Raw genomic sequence first — 17680 nt, 5'->3', positions numbered from 1 at the left:
GCGAGAAAGTAGCCGTTTAGATCAGCAGTGTGTCGTTAATTTGTCTAAATACCAGCTGTTTACAATTTTGTTCGGATGAATTCGGCGCTACTCAAGCTAGCCGTTGTGACCAACGCACTTCCGGTTACTTTCACAAAATAAAACACCCGTTGCCCTTTACATACAGAAAACCATGACGATAGAATTTGTGCTTTTACTTTGAAATAGGAAGCTAACCTACCCTCGATGTAGCTAGCTTGAACCAAAATAAAGCGTCTTTGCTTGAACCCTCCGTTTTGACCGATCTCGTCCCGTTAGCGGCATCTGACCGCTCAAGATGCCTTACCGGAGAGTTTTGTCAGCTCTGAGACCAAGATCGGCCCGCCGGTTTCCGTTTAGAGTTGCTGAAGAGTTTCTCTGATGACTTTAGGTGGAGGCAGGCTAACACTACCCATACACTTCCAGCGTTTGAGCTAAGCTAATGACCGGCGATACGGCTCTATCTCCCTTGTTACTGCACGCACAGTCGAAAGGATGGTGTCAAGGAAAGTAAAAGCACAAATTCTATCGTCATGGTTTTCTGTATGTAAAGGGCAACGGGTGTTTTATTTTGTGAAAGTAACCGGAAGTGCGTTGGTCACAACGGCTAGCTTGAGTAGCGCCGAATTCGTCCGAACAAAATTGTAAACAGCTGGTATTTAGACAAATTAACGACACACTGCTGATCTAAACAGCTACTTTCTCACCTAAAATGTTTGAAATGTTGATAAAGTGATATATTTACAGAGTTTAGAGCTAAAATGAAATCAGCTTCTGACTGCTGATTTTGGCTCGGGTAGGAGGCAGGCTAACACTACCCATACACTTCCAGTGTTTGAGCTAAGCTAATTAGCGGTGCGCCGTTAGCTCTGCCCGTATCTCCCTTGTTACTGCACGCACAGTCGAAAGGATGGTGTCTATCTGCTGGTCATGGACTCAGGAGTGAGGCGAGACACGAAAAAAAAAAGTTGAACTATCCCTTTAAAAAAAAAAAAACAGACAGCGCCCTGACTTTCTCCTCGCTCTTCTTCTTTCTTCTTCTCCTTCTTCTCCTCCCGCAGCAGCGTGGCGGTGTCGCCCGGCGGCCAGAGGAACCCGGTGGCGTCGACCCACAGCATCGCCAACGCCACCACGCCCGACCGGCTGCGCTTCCCGCGCGGCACGGCGAGCCGCAGCACCTTCCACGGCGGCCAGCTGAGGGACCGCCGCACGGCCACGTACAACGGGCCGCCGGCCTCGCCCACGCACTCCCACGACGCCACGCCGCTGTCGCAGACCCGCAGCCGCGGAACCAGCAACCTGTTCTCCAAACTCACCTCCAAACTCACCCGCAGGTAGGCGAGGGGGCGGGGCTCGGGAGGAAAAACGCCACACGGGAGCGAGGGAGGGAGGAAGGGAGGGGGCGGGGCTTAAAGGGATAGTATAGTTCACCCAAAATTGAAATTGCACTCATTATCTACTTTTCACCCTCATGTGGACTAAGGGCTGGGAGAAGTTTCAGAGTCCTCTGTGGCTTCTCTGAGTTACAGCGCTGCAAAAACTCAAAATCTTTCCAAGAATATTTGTCTTATTAGTCTTAAGTGAAAATTTAGTTTTGACTGGAAATGAGACATTTTGACAAGAAATAAGTCTCATCACCTAAAAATGAACTTGTTTTTAGATCATTTTCACTTGTTTCTTTTTCAATTTTCTTTATTATTGTTATCGTCACATAATACATTACACAGTTAGTATTGATTTCTTGATTTACAATTATTGTCAAGAAGAAAGGAAACCATCAGCATATCAAAACATAGCTGTTGCCATATTGTAGTTGTGTAATGTTAAAATAAATAAAACCTGCATATATTTATATTTTTAAGAGAAAAAAAACAAACAAACCAGACTAACTAAAGACAGACAAAAGAGGAAAAAAAACAATGAAACAATGAAAACGGGATGTATGGGCTTGTAACAGCGAATTTTCACTTGTTTCAAACTAATTTTCACTTGAAATAAGTAGAAAAATCTGCCAGTGAAAGCAAGTTTTTTGTGCTTGTAATAAGAAAGAAAAACTTGCTCCACTGTCAGATTTTTCTACTTATTTCAAGTGAAAATCTGCTTGAAAGAAGGAAAACGTGTGTAAAACAAGCTGCTTTTTAATATGATGAGTCTTATTTTAAGTATTTTAAGTTTTAACCCTAACCCTAAGATCTTGAGTTTTTGCAGTGAGGGGGTCTCGGCGTAGCAGTGCATGTGTCCATATGACGGTTGCAAATGGATACCAACTGTCTTCGTTAAAACAAAAAGACACACCAAAAAACATCCAAATACCTCCATGCTGCTCGTATGTAATGTCTGTCTTGTGTTGAAGCCCCGAACATACGAGCAGCATGGAGGTATTTGGATGTTTTTTGGTGTGTCTTTTTGTTTTAACGAAGACAGTTGGTATCCATTTACAACCGTTAGATGGACATGCACTGCTACGCCGAGACCCCCTGTAACTCAGAGAAGCCACGGAGGACTCTGAAACTTCTCCCAGCCCTTAGTCCACATGAGGGGGAGGAGATATTAATGAGTGCAATTTCAATTTTGGGTGAACTATCCCTTTAAGGTTGTGTTGCGTCGACTAGGCAGTTTGTTTGTAGACGATGCGTTCAGGTGCAGAGAGGCAGTTAGAAACCAATCAGCAGGCAGGATGATTGATTGATTGATTGATTGATTGATTGATTGATTGATTGATTGATTGATTGATTGATGCTGGGGAACTCTTCACTGTCCTCAACCATGTGATTTTATTCTTGAGTCTTGAAACTGTTTTATCTGTCGCTGCCTGGCCGTCGCCACGGAGACGTGATGTCACACACACACACACACACACTGGTGACCACCGTCTAGAACGCCACAGATCGTGTGGTGCGTTTAAGTTCTGTCGTTCATTTGAGTTGTAGAAATTATTATTATTTATTTATTCTTTAAAAATAAAAATAAAAATTACAGTGTCTTTTTTTTTTTTTGGTCTGAATCAAAGTAGAAACTGATGTTTTTTTATCCGGTGCGTTCAGAGGTCGATTTATATTCGAGTCCAAATATGGAGAAATATGAAGTTTCTCTTCTCCTCCTTTTGCTTCCTTTTCTTTCTTCCTTTCTCCTCTCCTCCTCTTCCTCCTCTTCCTCCTACCATTCTTCTCTTCCACTCTTATATCTCGTTCTTTCTCCTCCTCCTCCTCCTCCCTCTCCTCCTCTTCCTCCTCCTTCCTTCCTCTCCTCCTCCTTTTTCTTCTCTTCCCCCTTATCTCCTTTTTATCTCCTCCCCCCTCTCCGTCTCTTCCTTCTTCTATTCCTCCTTCTCCTCCTCTTGCTTCTCCTCCTTTTCTTCTCTTCTCTTCCTCCTTTATCTCCTTGTTCTCCTCTTCTTCTCTTCCTCCTTCCTCTCCTCTTTTATCTCCACTTCCTCCTTCTCTTCCTCCTCCTCCTTTTTATTCTCTTCCCTTCCTCCTTTATCTCCTTCTCCTCCTCCTCCTTCTTTTTCTCCTCCTCCTCCTTCCTCTCCTTTTTTTATCACCCCCTCCCTCTCCTCCTCCTCCCCTTTCTTCTCCTCTTCCTCTGCCTCCTTCTCTTCCTCCTCCTCCTTTTTCTTCTCTTCTCTTTCTCCTTTATCTCCTCTTTTATCTCCTCCTCTTCTTCTCTCCCTCCTATTCCTTCTTCTATTCCTCCTTCTCCTTCTCCTCCTCCCTTTTCTTCTCTTCTCTTCCTCCTTTATCTCCTCCTCCCTCTCCTCCTATTCCTTCTTCTATTCCTCCTCCTTCTCCTCCTCCTCTTTCTTCTTCTCCTCTTCCTCTGCCTCCTTCTCTTCCTCCTCCTCCTTTTTCTTTTCTTTTCTTCTCTTCTCTTCCTCTTTTATCTCTTTCTCCTCCTACTTCTTTTCTCTCCTTCCTCCTCTCTTCCTCTCCCTCCTCCTCCTCCTCCTCCTCCTCCAGATGAATTAAACCACATCAGGCTCAGAGGGTCGTGACCTGTTGTCAGTTTAGTTTCCATGTTGTTGTTTTTAAACCTTCACGTTTCTTCCTCCTGGTTTCGTTTGTTTTCTCAAAATTCAGAATGAACCTTTTTTCTTCCTCCTCTTCCTCCTCTTCCTCTTCTTCCTCTTCGTCTTCTTTGGTTTGGACCAAACAAACTTCAGTGTCACTGTTTCCATGCGGCTCTCGAGCTTAAAGAAAAAACCACTTCCAGCTGTGAATCATGATGTGGCTATTTAGTGTAATTTACCCGCCACGGTGTGTTTGTGTGCCCATTATCACAGTGGGGATTCCCAGCTCTGGTGGATTTCTCACTGTATTTAACATAAGAAAAACATAAAAAAAATAAAAAATAAAACGAAAAAGAGACATGTTTAGTTTCCTCTGACGGCTGCAGCCAGGCAGCGACTTCACTCCTGCAATGACTGACCCAAAATGAGGAATTGAAATCATTTTTTTTAATAATAATCAATGGAAACAAAAAAAAAACAACTGAATCTGAATCTTTTCCCCCTTTTTCACTGTTGATGATTCCAATCGCCACATTTTTGTTCACTCATTCAGACTCCTCATGCCTCCTCCTCCTCCCCTTCCCTCCTCCCTTCCTCCCCTCCTCCCTTCCCCTCTTCCTCACTTCTCCTTCACCATTTTCACTGTTTCTTTGTCTGATTCTGTTGTAGAAACATGTCATTCAGGTTTACCAAAAGGTAGGACCCTTGTACTGCCTTCCCGCTCTGTGCCAAAACAAAAACAAACTCAAACATACAAATATTAAGAAAAAAAAAAAATTAACGAGAAACAATGTCACTGAGAAACTTCCTCTGAAACTCTACAGACGCGTTGTTGGGGCTGCTGGCACTGAACTAACACATCGCTTAGCTGAACAAAAACCTCTCTCTGGGTGCATTTACACACATACACGCACACAAACCCACACATACACGCACACACACACTAGTTATAATCAGATTAATGTGATTTCTAGCCCAGTAATCCATATTAACAGGATGTGGTTTATTGGTGGGAGTTGCCAGTTTTAGGAGTAAAGGAACAGTTTGACGTCATTCAGCTTCGTATTCGACTTGAAACAGGAAGAAGCTGCGAACTTGACTTTGATACGGTGGCCCTGAGAGGTCAAAAGTGTACTGTAATAAAAAATAAAAATAAAACACATACAGGTGCATCTCAATGAACTAGAAAAAGCATTTCCAAGAAGGAAAATGCATATGAATGCTGAAAGCAGCTGATTAATGCCTTTTTTTTTTAAAGGCGAAAAGCAGTAGAAATGTTAAAAAGGTAGAAGAAAAGTAGAAATCCTGCATCTTGCTTCAGCGCTAACTTAAAAAGTATAACATTTAAGACATTCAGATTTAAGAAAACACATACAGGTTCATCTCAATGAACTAGAAAAAGCATTTCCAAGAAGGAAAATGCATTTGAATGCTGAAAGCAGCTGAACGCCATAGCTGAAACAAAATGCTGAATTAGCTGAAGAAAATGCTGAAGCCAAGTTGATAAAGGCTGACACTGAAGCTGAAACAAATAACTTGTAGGCTAAGAGATTAATGCCTTTTTTTTTTAAGGCGAAAAGCAGTAGAAATGTTAAAAAGGTAACAGAAAAGTTGAAATGCTGCATCTTGCTTCAGCGCTAACTTAAAAAGTAAGACATTCAGATTTAAGAAAACACATACAGGTTCATCCCAATGAATTAGAATAAAAAGTTTATTTATGTCAGTAATTCATTAAAAAACTGAAACTAATACATTGTATAGATCCATATATTATGTTATATTATATTATATTATATTATACAAAAGACCAATTTAAAAAAGGATTTTTAATATGGAAATGTTGGCCTTCTGAAAAGTGTTCATCTATATGCACTCAATACTCAGTCTTAAACTGCTGGAAATTGACTTTTCCATGTTGTTCTAATTTATTGAGATGCACATGTAAGTCATATTGGCGGACATTCATCCTCTAACCGTGAATTTTATTATTATTATCTAATATTATCAACAAAAACAGACTTTTAATTATAAATATAGGCGATAGCATGTGACTCCATGCATGTAACCATCCATCCAGGATCGTCATCCAGCTCTTTGTGTTTGAGTTTTTAGCTGGTGAATGAGTCATTAAGAAGATGAATTGAATCGGGCTCGCAGAGCAGGAAGCACCGATGACAAATCTGATCTCTGGTGCCAGCGTTGCCGGGGACGATCCTGCAAACAGACGAAACACAAACAAACAAACTCAGGAAACATCCTCTTTAATTTAACAACATGTGCTGCAGATACTCAGAGCACAACACAACGAGTGTTTCCAGAGGATGTTAAAAAAAATAGACGAACCTGCCCTGGATGAACTTGTGTAGATCTATTATAATATATTTATCATAATATTTTATTTTTTTGAACTAAGGCTTTCAGAGAATTTAAATGTTTAATCACAATTTTTAATCACATAGTTAACCACGCTTAATTGCAAATTAATCACACTTTTTTTCCCTGTAAAAAGAACCCTAAAGCAACAGATATGCTTCTTAATGCTAATGTCTTTAAAAAAACATTAATGAAAAACAGTGATAAATGAGGCATTAGAAGGAATTAGTGTTGTCTCAGTTTACTTGATAATTATGCACTAATATTATACTAAATGTATAACAATACCTCCAGTGCTTTTAATTTGAAAAGCCCCACAGAAACACATTATTGCAGTGCATTGTCCCCTCAGGGCCACCGTAGCTACACTCTGGACCAAACTAATCACATGCAACATGCTAATTAGCAGCTTCGTCGACCAGGCTAGCAGTTTCCCCCTGTTTCCAGTCTTTATGCTAAGCTACGCTAACGCTGGCTCCTCTTTTAAAAGACAAATACGGGAATTTTTTCCCCAAAAACGTCAGACTTTTCCTTTAACAAAGGTCAATAAAAAAGAAAAACTCTGTGATGGTTTTAGATGTTGTGATAAAACAGATTCAGATTTTTTTTTTTTTTTTTTACATTAATCAGGTTTTAATGTGTGTTTTGAACCGTGTGTGTGTGTGTGTGTGTGAACGCACTCACCGTGGCTGTGGTTGGTCTGAGTGGCTAAAGGCTGATTGGACGAGACCGGACTCATCGACCAATCAGTCGATTAACCAGCAGCAACGACAGAGCAGCTTGCCACTAATCAATCGCCATGTGCATGCAATGGGGAGGGGGGGGGTCGCTTCTTCATCTTCTTCTTCCTCCTCCTCTTCCTCCTCTTCCTCCTCCAGCCGCCATTGATTGTAGTTTGTTTTTTCTCGGTTGTTAACGACTGAACTCTCTCTTTCTCTTCCTCTTCCTCTTTCTCTCTTTGCTGTTGAAGCTGCTCATTTTTCAGATGGAGCTTTTAAACGTTTTTTATGCTACATTATTCACCATGAAACAGATTTTTCTTCTTTTTTTTTTTATTCATTTAATTTTTTATTATTTTTTTGTAACTCTCTCCGGCTCAGAAGTGTTTTCTCCTGCTGAGACCAAGGAGAAAACGCCTGAGCCACAAAGAGCTATAAAAAAAAAAAAAAAACGAAATAAGTGATTTGTGTGGGTTTTTGGGGTTTTTTTCTTCTTTTTTTGTAAATCCAGGCTGTTGTGTAGATTTGTCGTCTTGGTTGGTTTATCCAGTAGTTTGTTCGTTGTGTTTCGTTTTCGTGCTTTTGCTGTATCTTTCTGTACTTTTTAAACAATCGTCCGGTCGACACTTTTGTCCCGTTTCTGTCGTTTCGTTGTCTTTTTGGTGAAAGTCGTAGTTATGGAGGTCGTTTCCAGTTTCCTTTTATTAAGTCCATTGATCAGTCATGTGACCGATAAATCACCATAAATACTTTAAGTTATATAAAACAATATCATCATATTAATCTTTTACAAAACAGTCTTGGATAAAGAAAATAATATTAATGAATAAATTGGATTTAATTTCTCAAAACAAAAAAGTAAATTCTGAAATCTTTTAAAATATATATTTTTTTAAATTGCAGCTTAACGTATTTTAACACCCACATTGGCCCTGATGTAAGATGATGTATTATAATAACATGCAGAACTCTGATATGTTTATTTTTTACCTTTATTTTATTATATATTTTTATTACAATTGTTTAAATTATCCAGAAACCCTAAAAAAAATAAATGCTAAATGGATGTTATGTAATATTAACATGTGCTGCTGTGACCGTCAGCATTTACGTACACTCAGTTTTACTTTTGAATGAAAAATATGAGCATTAAGTTAAAGTAATTTTCAGGTAAAAATAAGCTAAAGTATATTTTAAGAGACTGAAATGTTTCACGTTTAACTTTTAACCCACAAATGGAGGCTGTAAAGGCAACAAAGTTCATCTTTTATCGTCTTATATTTGGGCCAATAGAGTCGTTTTTATAAAGTCGACATCATCTCATCGTCTTTTAACGAAGTCTCTTGGTTGTTGTGGAAAATATTTCTGTCTTTTTTTCTATCTGGGGGGGAAAAAAATAATTCCAGACTAAAAGTCATTTTCAGAAACATGTATCGTGTAAAAAAGTTGTGTTTTCCTGTGGAGTCAGGTCAGTTTGAGTGGAGTTGAGGGGTTTAGAGGTGAATGAAACCTCTCTGAGCTTTGTGGCCCTCGCGGGTTGCCGTATCGAGGCTCGGTGGCGGCGCCCTCTGGTGGCTGATGTGTGAACAGTTTTCTTCCTCTGGCATCATCATCATCCTCCTCTTCCTCTTCCTCCTCCTCTTCCTTGTGTCATCACGGTCTTCCCATCACTCCCATCACTCACCACCTCACTCTGGTTTTGTGTTTGTCGTCATGTCTACGGAGTCGTGAAGCCGACAAAACGTGGGACAGAGTTTTCAGACACGTCAAAGGAAAATAAATGAATAAATCTGGATACATCATAAATAATATTGTTGAAGAAACAAAGGAAATGGAAAATTAAAAAGAAACATGAAGCTTTACACTTCTCCTCTAACCTTCAGTCAGTTTACATAATATAACCTGAAATACATGTCATTTATTTGGTTCATTTTATTTTTATGCATCTTTATTTTCCCATTAGTTTTAGTTATTAAAACAATAAATTGTTTAGTTTTAAAGCAGAAAAAAGTGTTCAAAGCACAGATATGTTCCCCATTAGTGTTAATCATAATAATGATGACAATAATACTGTAAATAATTGATATTTTACATTTGATACAAGGGACATGCAACATTTAAAATATACATTATACAATGTAATGATTAATAACTAATCACATTCAAAAAAAAAATGTTTGTTCTTCCTACTCCTTTTAGAATTAGATAGATAGATAGATAGATAGATAGATAGATAGATAGATAGATAGATAGATAGATAGATAGATAGATAGATAGCTTTATTTAATCCCAAGGGGAAATTTAAAATGTCATAAGCAGCAGCTAAGGGAAAATACATAACAATCACAAGACAAAACACAAATCACAGTAACACCAAACAAAATAGCTACCTAAAATGCGTAAAAACATAATGTATTAAAAATAAGTTATCAAATGTCTTATTATCATAGTTTTTCTGTATTGCATTTGCTTTTCTTGTTTGAATATTCAAAGAAACATAAATAACGTAGTGCCACCTTCAGGTCGACTTGATTCAACTGATTGGTGGTGAGAAGAAAAGTATAAAGCTTCATGTTCTTTTGTTGCAGTTATTTAATATTATTCATTCATGTGTTCAGTTTTTTATTCATTTATTTATTTATTCTTAACATGTCTGGAAACATTTTTCTACATTTTGTCAGCTTTGAGCCTCCGTACATTTAAAGATCTCTCCTCTCTTCGTCTTTTTTTGGGAGTTTTTTATGTTTTTCCTCCTCTTCAGGACGTTTTTAGGTTCATTCACGTCACGTCTCGCTCCCACCTCCTTCTCCACCTCCTCCTCCTCTTCTCTCCTCACAGTTTGTGTGTTTTTTGTCTTCCTTAACCTTCCTGTGTCCTTTAACCTTTGACGTCTTGCTGCTCTTCCTCTCCGCCCGTAGGGTCAGTATTGACCCGGCCAAACGGCAGATGGCCAAAACAGGGCCTGTCGTCCCTTCCACCCAGGGAGGAAAGACCCTTAGTAAGTCTTCTGCCCTCTATCAGCCTCTCCTTCCTTCCTTCCTTCCTTCCTTCCTTCCTTCCTTCCTTCCTTGCTTCCTTCCTTCTCGTCATCCTTCCATGTTTTTTTTTTCCTTCTTTTTTCAGGCCTGTCTCTCTGTCGTCATTATATGCTTTGATTCGATTGGTGATTCGATTTAAATTGCGATTCTACGATATTTTGCCGATTCTCTCGATTTTTAGTCTTTAGCATTTTTAACATTTATCTGCACACAAATACTGTAGGAGCCTATAAATTAACATACTCCATTATAAAGTGAACTTAAACCCTTTTCAAAACATGTACTCTCTGTATGTAAAAAAGCCTAACAAATGCACATTGCACAATATTTTAAAAAATCGTCCAAAAAAGATATCGCGATATTTATGTGAATCGATTTTTTCTCCCACCCCTAGTCATCATGTCATACATTCAGATATTCTTTCCCTCTTTCTTCCTTTTTCTTTTTCTTGTTTTTTGTTTTTTTTTCTTGTTTCTTGTCATGTGTCCATTGAAAAGAAAAAAAGAAAAAAGAAAAGAAATTCGCTTTGCCGTCTCCTCAGATTCCCCCCTCGTTTTTTCTTTCAGATTCAGGAGCGGAAGATATAGAGAGTTGTAGGAAGATGAAGATCTAGAGTAAGGGCCTCCATCTCAGTTATGTGGAGGGACACTCACCCCCCCTTCTCTTTCTCTCTTTCTATTTCTATCTATCTCTCTACCTATCTATCACTCTTTCTCCCTCCCTCACCCGCCTCGGCCTTGTGGTTTTCACAGCCTCTCTCTGACTGACCCGGGACCAGCTGTCAGTCCTGTTCACTGTTCACTCGTCCTCCTGTTTGTCAAAGTCTGGGGAGTTTCGGAGTCACTTCCTCCTCCACCCGTCCTGTTTTTCCTGTTTCTCCGAGAGCAAAGACAGCCTTTAATTTATCCCTCTCTTTTTCTTTTTTTTTTTTTTTAATCTAATCACTCCTCGTTCACCTTGTCTGTGGTGATTCAGACTTCAGAGCACGTTAGAGGAAAACTTTACCCGACGGATAAATATCCTGTTTTTCTACTTCACTTTATCACAAGTTCACAAAAAAAAAAAAACATCTGTCTCGGCAGGAGAAAGGAAAATAGTCGTGACGAGGTTAAAACAAAAGACGATGCTTCATCACATTGACGCATAAACCAGATAAATATAGAGCTGCACAGTTACACTTCATCCAATATGCAGATAGTTTTTTTGAGCTGCACAATTTTTTAAAGGGGACATACTATGCAAAACTCACTTTTTCATTGTTTTAGTATGTGTATTTGCGTATCCGGAGTGCCTCCTCACCCATTAAACGTAACGTTTTGACAACTATTTCAACATTTTGTAAACTGCCATAGTCAGAAAATGTGTCTCTTAACAAGCCGTTTTTAATTTCACCCGGCTTATTACATCACAAGCCGGGTGATGTGAATATTCAAGCCCTCGCTCCCATGGTTTAGACTGTTTAGAGCAGGGCTGTGAAACTGGTGTGTAGAGAACCCAGCTGTGCTCAATCTTTTGTTTTTTCTGACCAAAGCATGTTACTAACTTTAATTTTAGACATCAAGGTACCATGTCAAGAAGCAGAAATTAGCATAATATGTCCCCTTTAAATAAAGGGTAAAAATGTGTCCCAGTGTTGTTGGATGTCGTGTTGCTATAGAGACGCCCTGGACAGCAAATCATATTCTCAAGATTTAAAAGGACAAGTTGGTTTGGTACAAGACCAACAAACATCACATCATGACGTTCATTTTATTTTTATTTTTTTGAAAATGAAACTGAAAATCGATGTGACAATGTGATGATGTTTCTTGCAGCTCTGATATTTAATGCTACAGATCTCTGAGTCGGTTGATGCTGCTAATTTCGGATAATTATTTATCCTGTCGACTTTAAGTCCTAAAGCTTTGTTCGTTGGAGATGTTTATTATATTTTCATTCATCTCCAGTTAATCCAGCGCTCAGAGCAGGTTTAAATGAAGCTGAATCAACGTCATTTTTCAGACTGAACCGATGGATTTAACGTCGTGTTGACGATTGTGAAGTGAACTCTCGGCCGACGTTCCCTCGTCTCTTCCCCTTGTTGATCAGTTTTAATTAAGACAAACAGAAGAAGAGAATTTAATTTGCTGAGTCGCTTCAGTCACAGACGAAACATTTGGTTTTATTTTGTAAAGGTCGAGTCGCAGCCAGTTTCCTGTCGCGGGGAGCGTTTCCCATCAGGCTGAACACAAAACGTTGTGTCGTCACTTTTCTGAACATTATGGTCGTAGCTTTTTAGTTTTTTTAAGTTTTTAGTTTCCAGTGTTGACAGGAAGTAATTGTATCAATATTTTACTTTTTTTTTGTATCTATATAGATTGATAATCAAAGAAAGTTTCTTACAATCTGACTTTGAAATAAAGTAAAACAAAGCAAAATGACAAAAATAATTTAACATTTAGTGATTAAGTTTTAAAAAAAGTTTCTACAGTTTATTTAAATAACGAATTAATACAATGTTTACATAATATTATTGTATACCTAACCCTATATTAATGTTTATTTTTTTAAGATGAGGTAATTTCTCTTCCTCAGTCTTTTCATTTTTAAGTTTTCTTTACAAGCTTCATCCTAAGAAAACCACGAGATGCAGCTGAGAGCTTTAAGTTCAGATTTCAGTTTCTTAAGTCATCTTTTAAAATGATTTTTTATTCACATTTCTCATGTTGTGATAGAAACAAGTTTAATTTTAAACATATCACCCTCCCACAGCTTTAAAATCAGGTAACAGTGAAGTAAACAGTGAATAAAAAGAAGAAGTTTTGGACTTTGAATTCAAACAATTTCTCGGGGGGAAAAGTATAAAATAGATTTTAAAAAATGAAGTAAAAATGAGACGTTTGCGCTGCATCGTTGCATCAGTTCCTTTAGTTTCTGCTGCAGCTTTTTCCCGTCGACTCTTTTCTTTCTCTTCAGTCTCCGTGGGGGTTGTTTTGGTTGTTTGGTTGTTCTTCTTTCTTTCTTTCTGTCTGTCTGTCTGCTGCTGTTGGTTTCAGTTTGGGATCACTGTCACTCTTTATTTCTCTGTCTCATGACTCTTCACTGATCTTAATGGAAGTTTTAAAACCTTCCATGTCTTGGTGTTTTTTATCTTTGTTTTGCGGTGGTGGCTCTTCCTCCTCTTCGTCGTCGTCGTTTCACCTCCTCCTCCTCCTCCTCCTCCTTCTTCCTATTACTACACGTCACATTTTCTCTCTCTTTTTTTTTAAACAAAACAAAAAAAATCACTGGAAATGATCTTGAAGTTGTTTGTCGAGCACAATCCACATCTCTTTTTATATTTTTGTTCTTCTTTTTTCCCCCCCTCCTCGTCCTCCCTGTCCGGTCTTCTTCTTCTCATGCGCCTCAGAGTCTCAACCGAGTTTGAGAGAAACGGGCGACTTGAGGGCTCAAGGTGAGGTTAACTACCCCATTTGCCCCCCACCCACCTCCCTTTGCCCCGCCCCCCGCCTCAGTTATTATGTTGGTCCACTTTTCTTTTTTTCTTTTTTTTTATTAAATAAATGTAGGCTTCAGTTTGTCCTCAGTCTGTTGCCGTACCTACTCCCTCCTCGTTGCTTAGGAACCCCCCTCGCTCTGCTTTGTCTTCCTGGGATGTTTCAGACAAAATTTGGAAACATGTGTGTTGCATTTTCAGCTTCGCCTTCTTTTTTTTTATATAATAATAATAATAACGTTTTGCATGGCCCTGTTACCCGTGTGCTACTCTGTTAGCATGGCATGTTTTTTATTCTTTGACAATGCTCTTGATAATAATACCCAAACAAAAAAAAAACATTATTAATCAAGCATGGATGTGTCCGAGCCCAGTTTCACTACATTCACAGTCGCATAGTTCAACTTCTGCAAAAAAAAAAAAAAATACACATCAATCTTTACAAACACTAGAAGGTCGTTTAAAAACTCTTTTAAGTTATGAAATATCTCCAGATCCTCAAAGACTCTGAAACATCTGGATAAAAGATATTTCAAACAAACAAACATAAAAAGATTTTAACCTTTCTCTTCAATTTAGACTGTTATAATGAGCCAATTATAAAGAAAAACATTATTTTACATGAAAATATTCTTGAATTGAATCATCAATTGGTTAATCTATAAGTGATTTCATTAAATTAATTAATTCTTGTCTTTTTTTTTTCAAGCAGAACCGTAAATATTTATATATTTTGAATTATTAAGAAAGACTAAAATTTTTATTTATATTTTCTATTTTTCTTATAGTTTCTCATTCTTCTTTATTATATGTATTTATATTTTATTTTTCCAATTGAATAATGTGTGCAGGCTCATTTCCAGCAACCTGGATATAAATAAAAATATAAATTTAGACAAATAAAAGTTGTCGTCTTTGAGGATTAAAGAAACAAAGTAATTAAACGACCGTCTAGTTTTCTTCAGAGGCAGCTGCGTATTTATTTCTTACAGAAGAGCAGAAGCTTAGAGTCGAGAAACTCACAAAATGTAGTCGCAACACACGACAGGAAAAAATAAAGTATTTGAAGTTAAATTATTAAAATGGAATAAACAGAAAATTTGATACAATAAAATGTTTAAAAGTACCAATTAGATGATCAAATCAATTATTATTTTCCATTTTAATTTTTTAACAACACTACATTTTGTCCCTTTTGAGCCTCCGTAGCTCGGCCCCTGTGCTGTGAATGTAGTGATTTACAAACTGGGATTAGAGAGTGTTTCTGGTGGAAACAGACTCAATGGTTTTTCAAATTTAGCGTAATTTCTTTCTCTACCAGATGTTTTTGTTTAATGAAACAAAGAATTAAAAGTTGGAACAAAGTGGCTGCTGAGTCTCTGCGTCCACCAGACACTTCTACACACACCTTGTAGCGCCACATTACGTAATAACGTTTCATTACGTAATAATGTAATACATTTTCACCTCATGATGCAATGACGACGCATTTTGTAACAATCTGCCACATTTTGTGATAAAATTCTTGAACGCAATATGTAATAAACTTGATTGATTGATTGAGGAGCTTTAATATCCCCAAGGGGCAATTGTACAGCAGCAGTTAGCACAATAAACACACCAGGTAGAACACATAAAATAATAATAATAAATAAATAGAAATGCATCATATAATTAATACATAGCATTAAGAAATACCAAAATACATCATAAAAAGTATTACCTACCAATACCAGAATACATCATAAAAAAGTATTACCTACAAGTTACCAAATCGTCAGCTACAGCGGATTCAAATGCCGCTTTTGTAATAAGTTATGTATTGCACCAAATTATTGCATTTTCTTCATAAAAAATGCAATACCCGCATTTTGAAAACAGTATAAGATAAAACCAAGTGCATGACACTACATCATGACAGTAGCATACTAAAAAATACAGAGCACAAGATCAACGAGATGAGATTGAGCAAACAGAAATCATGATCCTAACAGTAAAAATAGTAACAATGAAAAAGTCCATATTTATAAGTTATAGTATTGCACCAAATTATTGCATTTTCTTCATAAAAAATGCAATACCCGCATTTTGTAATAATTTGGTGCATTACGTAACAACTTATTACAAAAAGCTGCAAAGTTTTTTACATATTGCGTTCAAGAATTTTATCACAAAATGTGGCAGATTATTACAAAAATGCATCTTTATTACATCATGAGGTGAAAATGTGTTACTTTATTACATAATGCAGCGTTATTACACAATGTGGCGCTACACAAACCTCCATCTGCAAAAAAAATCATTGAAACTAAAACTGTTTCTGTGTCTTTTATCCCGACAGTCGCCATGTACCTGGGGATCAAAAAGGGGAAAATAAAGACAGTAAACCCCGCTCCCTCAGATTCACTTGGAGTATGAGGACCACCAGCTCCATGGAGCCTTGCGATATCATGCGGGAGATTCGCAAGGTGCTCGACGCCAACAACTGCGACTACGAGCAGCAAGAGAGTTTCCTGCTTCTTTGCGTCCACGGGGACGGGCGAGCCGAGAACCTGGTCCAGTGGGAGATGGAGGTTTGCAAGCTGCCGCGCCTCTCGCTCAACGGCGTCAGGTTCAAAAGGATATCCGGATCATCCATCGCTTTCAAAAACATTGCTTCCAAAGTTGCCAACGAGTTAAAGCTATGAACAAAAGGGTTTAAAAGTATACATATATATATCTAGAAGTATTTAAGCTGTACAATCATCCAAGTAGCAGTTTCCAAAATGTCTCCTTTTTTAAAAAAACAAAATACAGAGTATGTATTGAATATTATAATGTATAGATTAAGGCTTTTGGCAATAATCACTGAATTACCTACTAATATCTCAGTCTATTCTGGCCACACGGGGTCGACATAAATGAGTTGAATATGATTTGTCATGCTGTGAATGTGGACAAAAAAAGCATTTCTAGTCTTATTTATTTCTTTTTTTTCTCTCCTGGAAAAAGAAAAAAATTAAGTAGCATTTTGTTTTCAGTGTAAATAATGTATCTTACTTTACAACACAGCTTCACTGCAATACTCATTTTGTTTTTTTTGTTTTTCTTGTTTCGTTTTTTTTTTTCTTTTGTATTTCGTTAAAACGTAGGGATGACGGGGGAGTCCGTGTAAATGCCCACATGGTTACTGAGGGTCACTCATGTCTCAATTAAAGTGTCTGTCAACTTGAACGTCCCGTCTCACGCTGATCTCTTTTTTTTTTAAATATCTGGACTCAGAGAGAAGATGTGAAATGACACTGAGATGGTTTATGGTTCTTAAATACACTAATATTTCAACAAAGTAAAAAAAATAAATCTTCAATAAACACAACAAAGTGTTTCACTACATGCCGGGAGGATAACTTTGTGTTTTGTTGCACATTTTTGTTTTTTTTACACATCTATACAACCAAAACTCTTAACCCTGTGAAGCATGAACCATGAAATAATTGTCAGAAAATTATAAAATTTTGAAATTGGACCCTTTATTGGATCTTCTGACAAATAATTAAAAATATATATATAAAAATATATATATAATTAAAAAAAAACAACAATTTGCATAGATAATTATATACCTAGATACATACATTTTCAACATGGTTCTACTATAAAATGAGTTATGAAATACAGTATTTTGTAGTTTTACTTTGCATCAATGCAGTAACTATTCCTATTGAAATTTCAGTGACAATTTTAAAGTTTTTCTTACCGTAACTTTTTCAAAATTGGCAAAAATATCCATGAGAAAACACATTTGGGTCACTGACTGAGAGCGGCCATATTGGATGTCCCAACTAGTGAAGGCCCCCTGGTGGATTATCTGATCATTGCATGTAAATGATTGTATACATTTGGAAAAGAAAATCACAGTGAGGATGTCGAGGTCTCAGAAACTCATACAAATGGCGACATAGGAGATATTTCAGTTATAACAAGGAACATGTGTCTTTAGGTAATATGTGCTTTTATTGTGAAGAGGCTTTGAATTGAATAAACTTCCTGCTACAGAGCCGTCCACCAG

At 37.6% G+C, this 17680-nt stretch overlaps 1 protein-coding gene across 17 annotated transcripts in view; it reads left to right on the top strand.

The window, feature by feature from the left end:
- mark3a (MAP/microtubule affinity-regulating kinase 3a) overlaps positions 1-16861 on the top strand; it is an 81511-nt gene extending 64650 nt beyond the window's left edge. For 2 of the 17 annotated variants that reach the window (XM_083998792.1, XM_083998789.1), the window contains exons 15-18: positions 1083-1352; positions 4697-4723; positions 13546-13590; positions 15974-16861. In XM_083998792.1, coding sequence (XP_083854918.1) covers positions 1083-1352; positions 4697-4723; positions 13546-13590; positions 15974-16319 — 688 coding nt within the window. In that variant the 3' untranslated portion in view covers positions 16320-16861. Of the gene's footprint in view, positions 1-1079; positions 1353-4696; positions 4724-10723; positions 13402-13545; positions 13591-15973 lie in introns of those variants that run through there. The other 15 variants (XM_083998791.1, XM_083998781.1, XM_083998783.1 and 12 more) reach the window with 9 other exon arrangements.
- Positions 16862-17680: the final 819 nt, after the last annotated feature.

The sequence above is a fragment of the Trachurus trachurus genome (assembly GCF_905171665.1).
Source record: "Trachurus trachurus genome assembly, chromosome: 22".
Lineage (NCBI taxonomy): Eukaryota > Metazoa > Chordata > Actinopteri > Carangiformes > Carangidae > Trachurus > Trachurus trachurus.
This window is presented reverse-complemented; position numbering and strand designations above follow the sequence as displayed.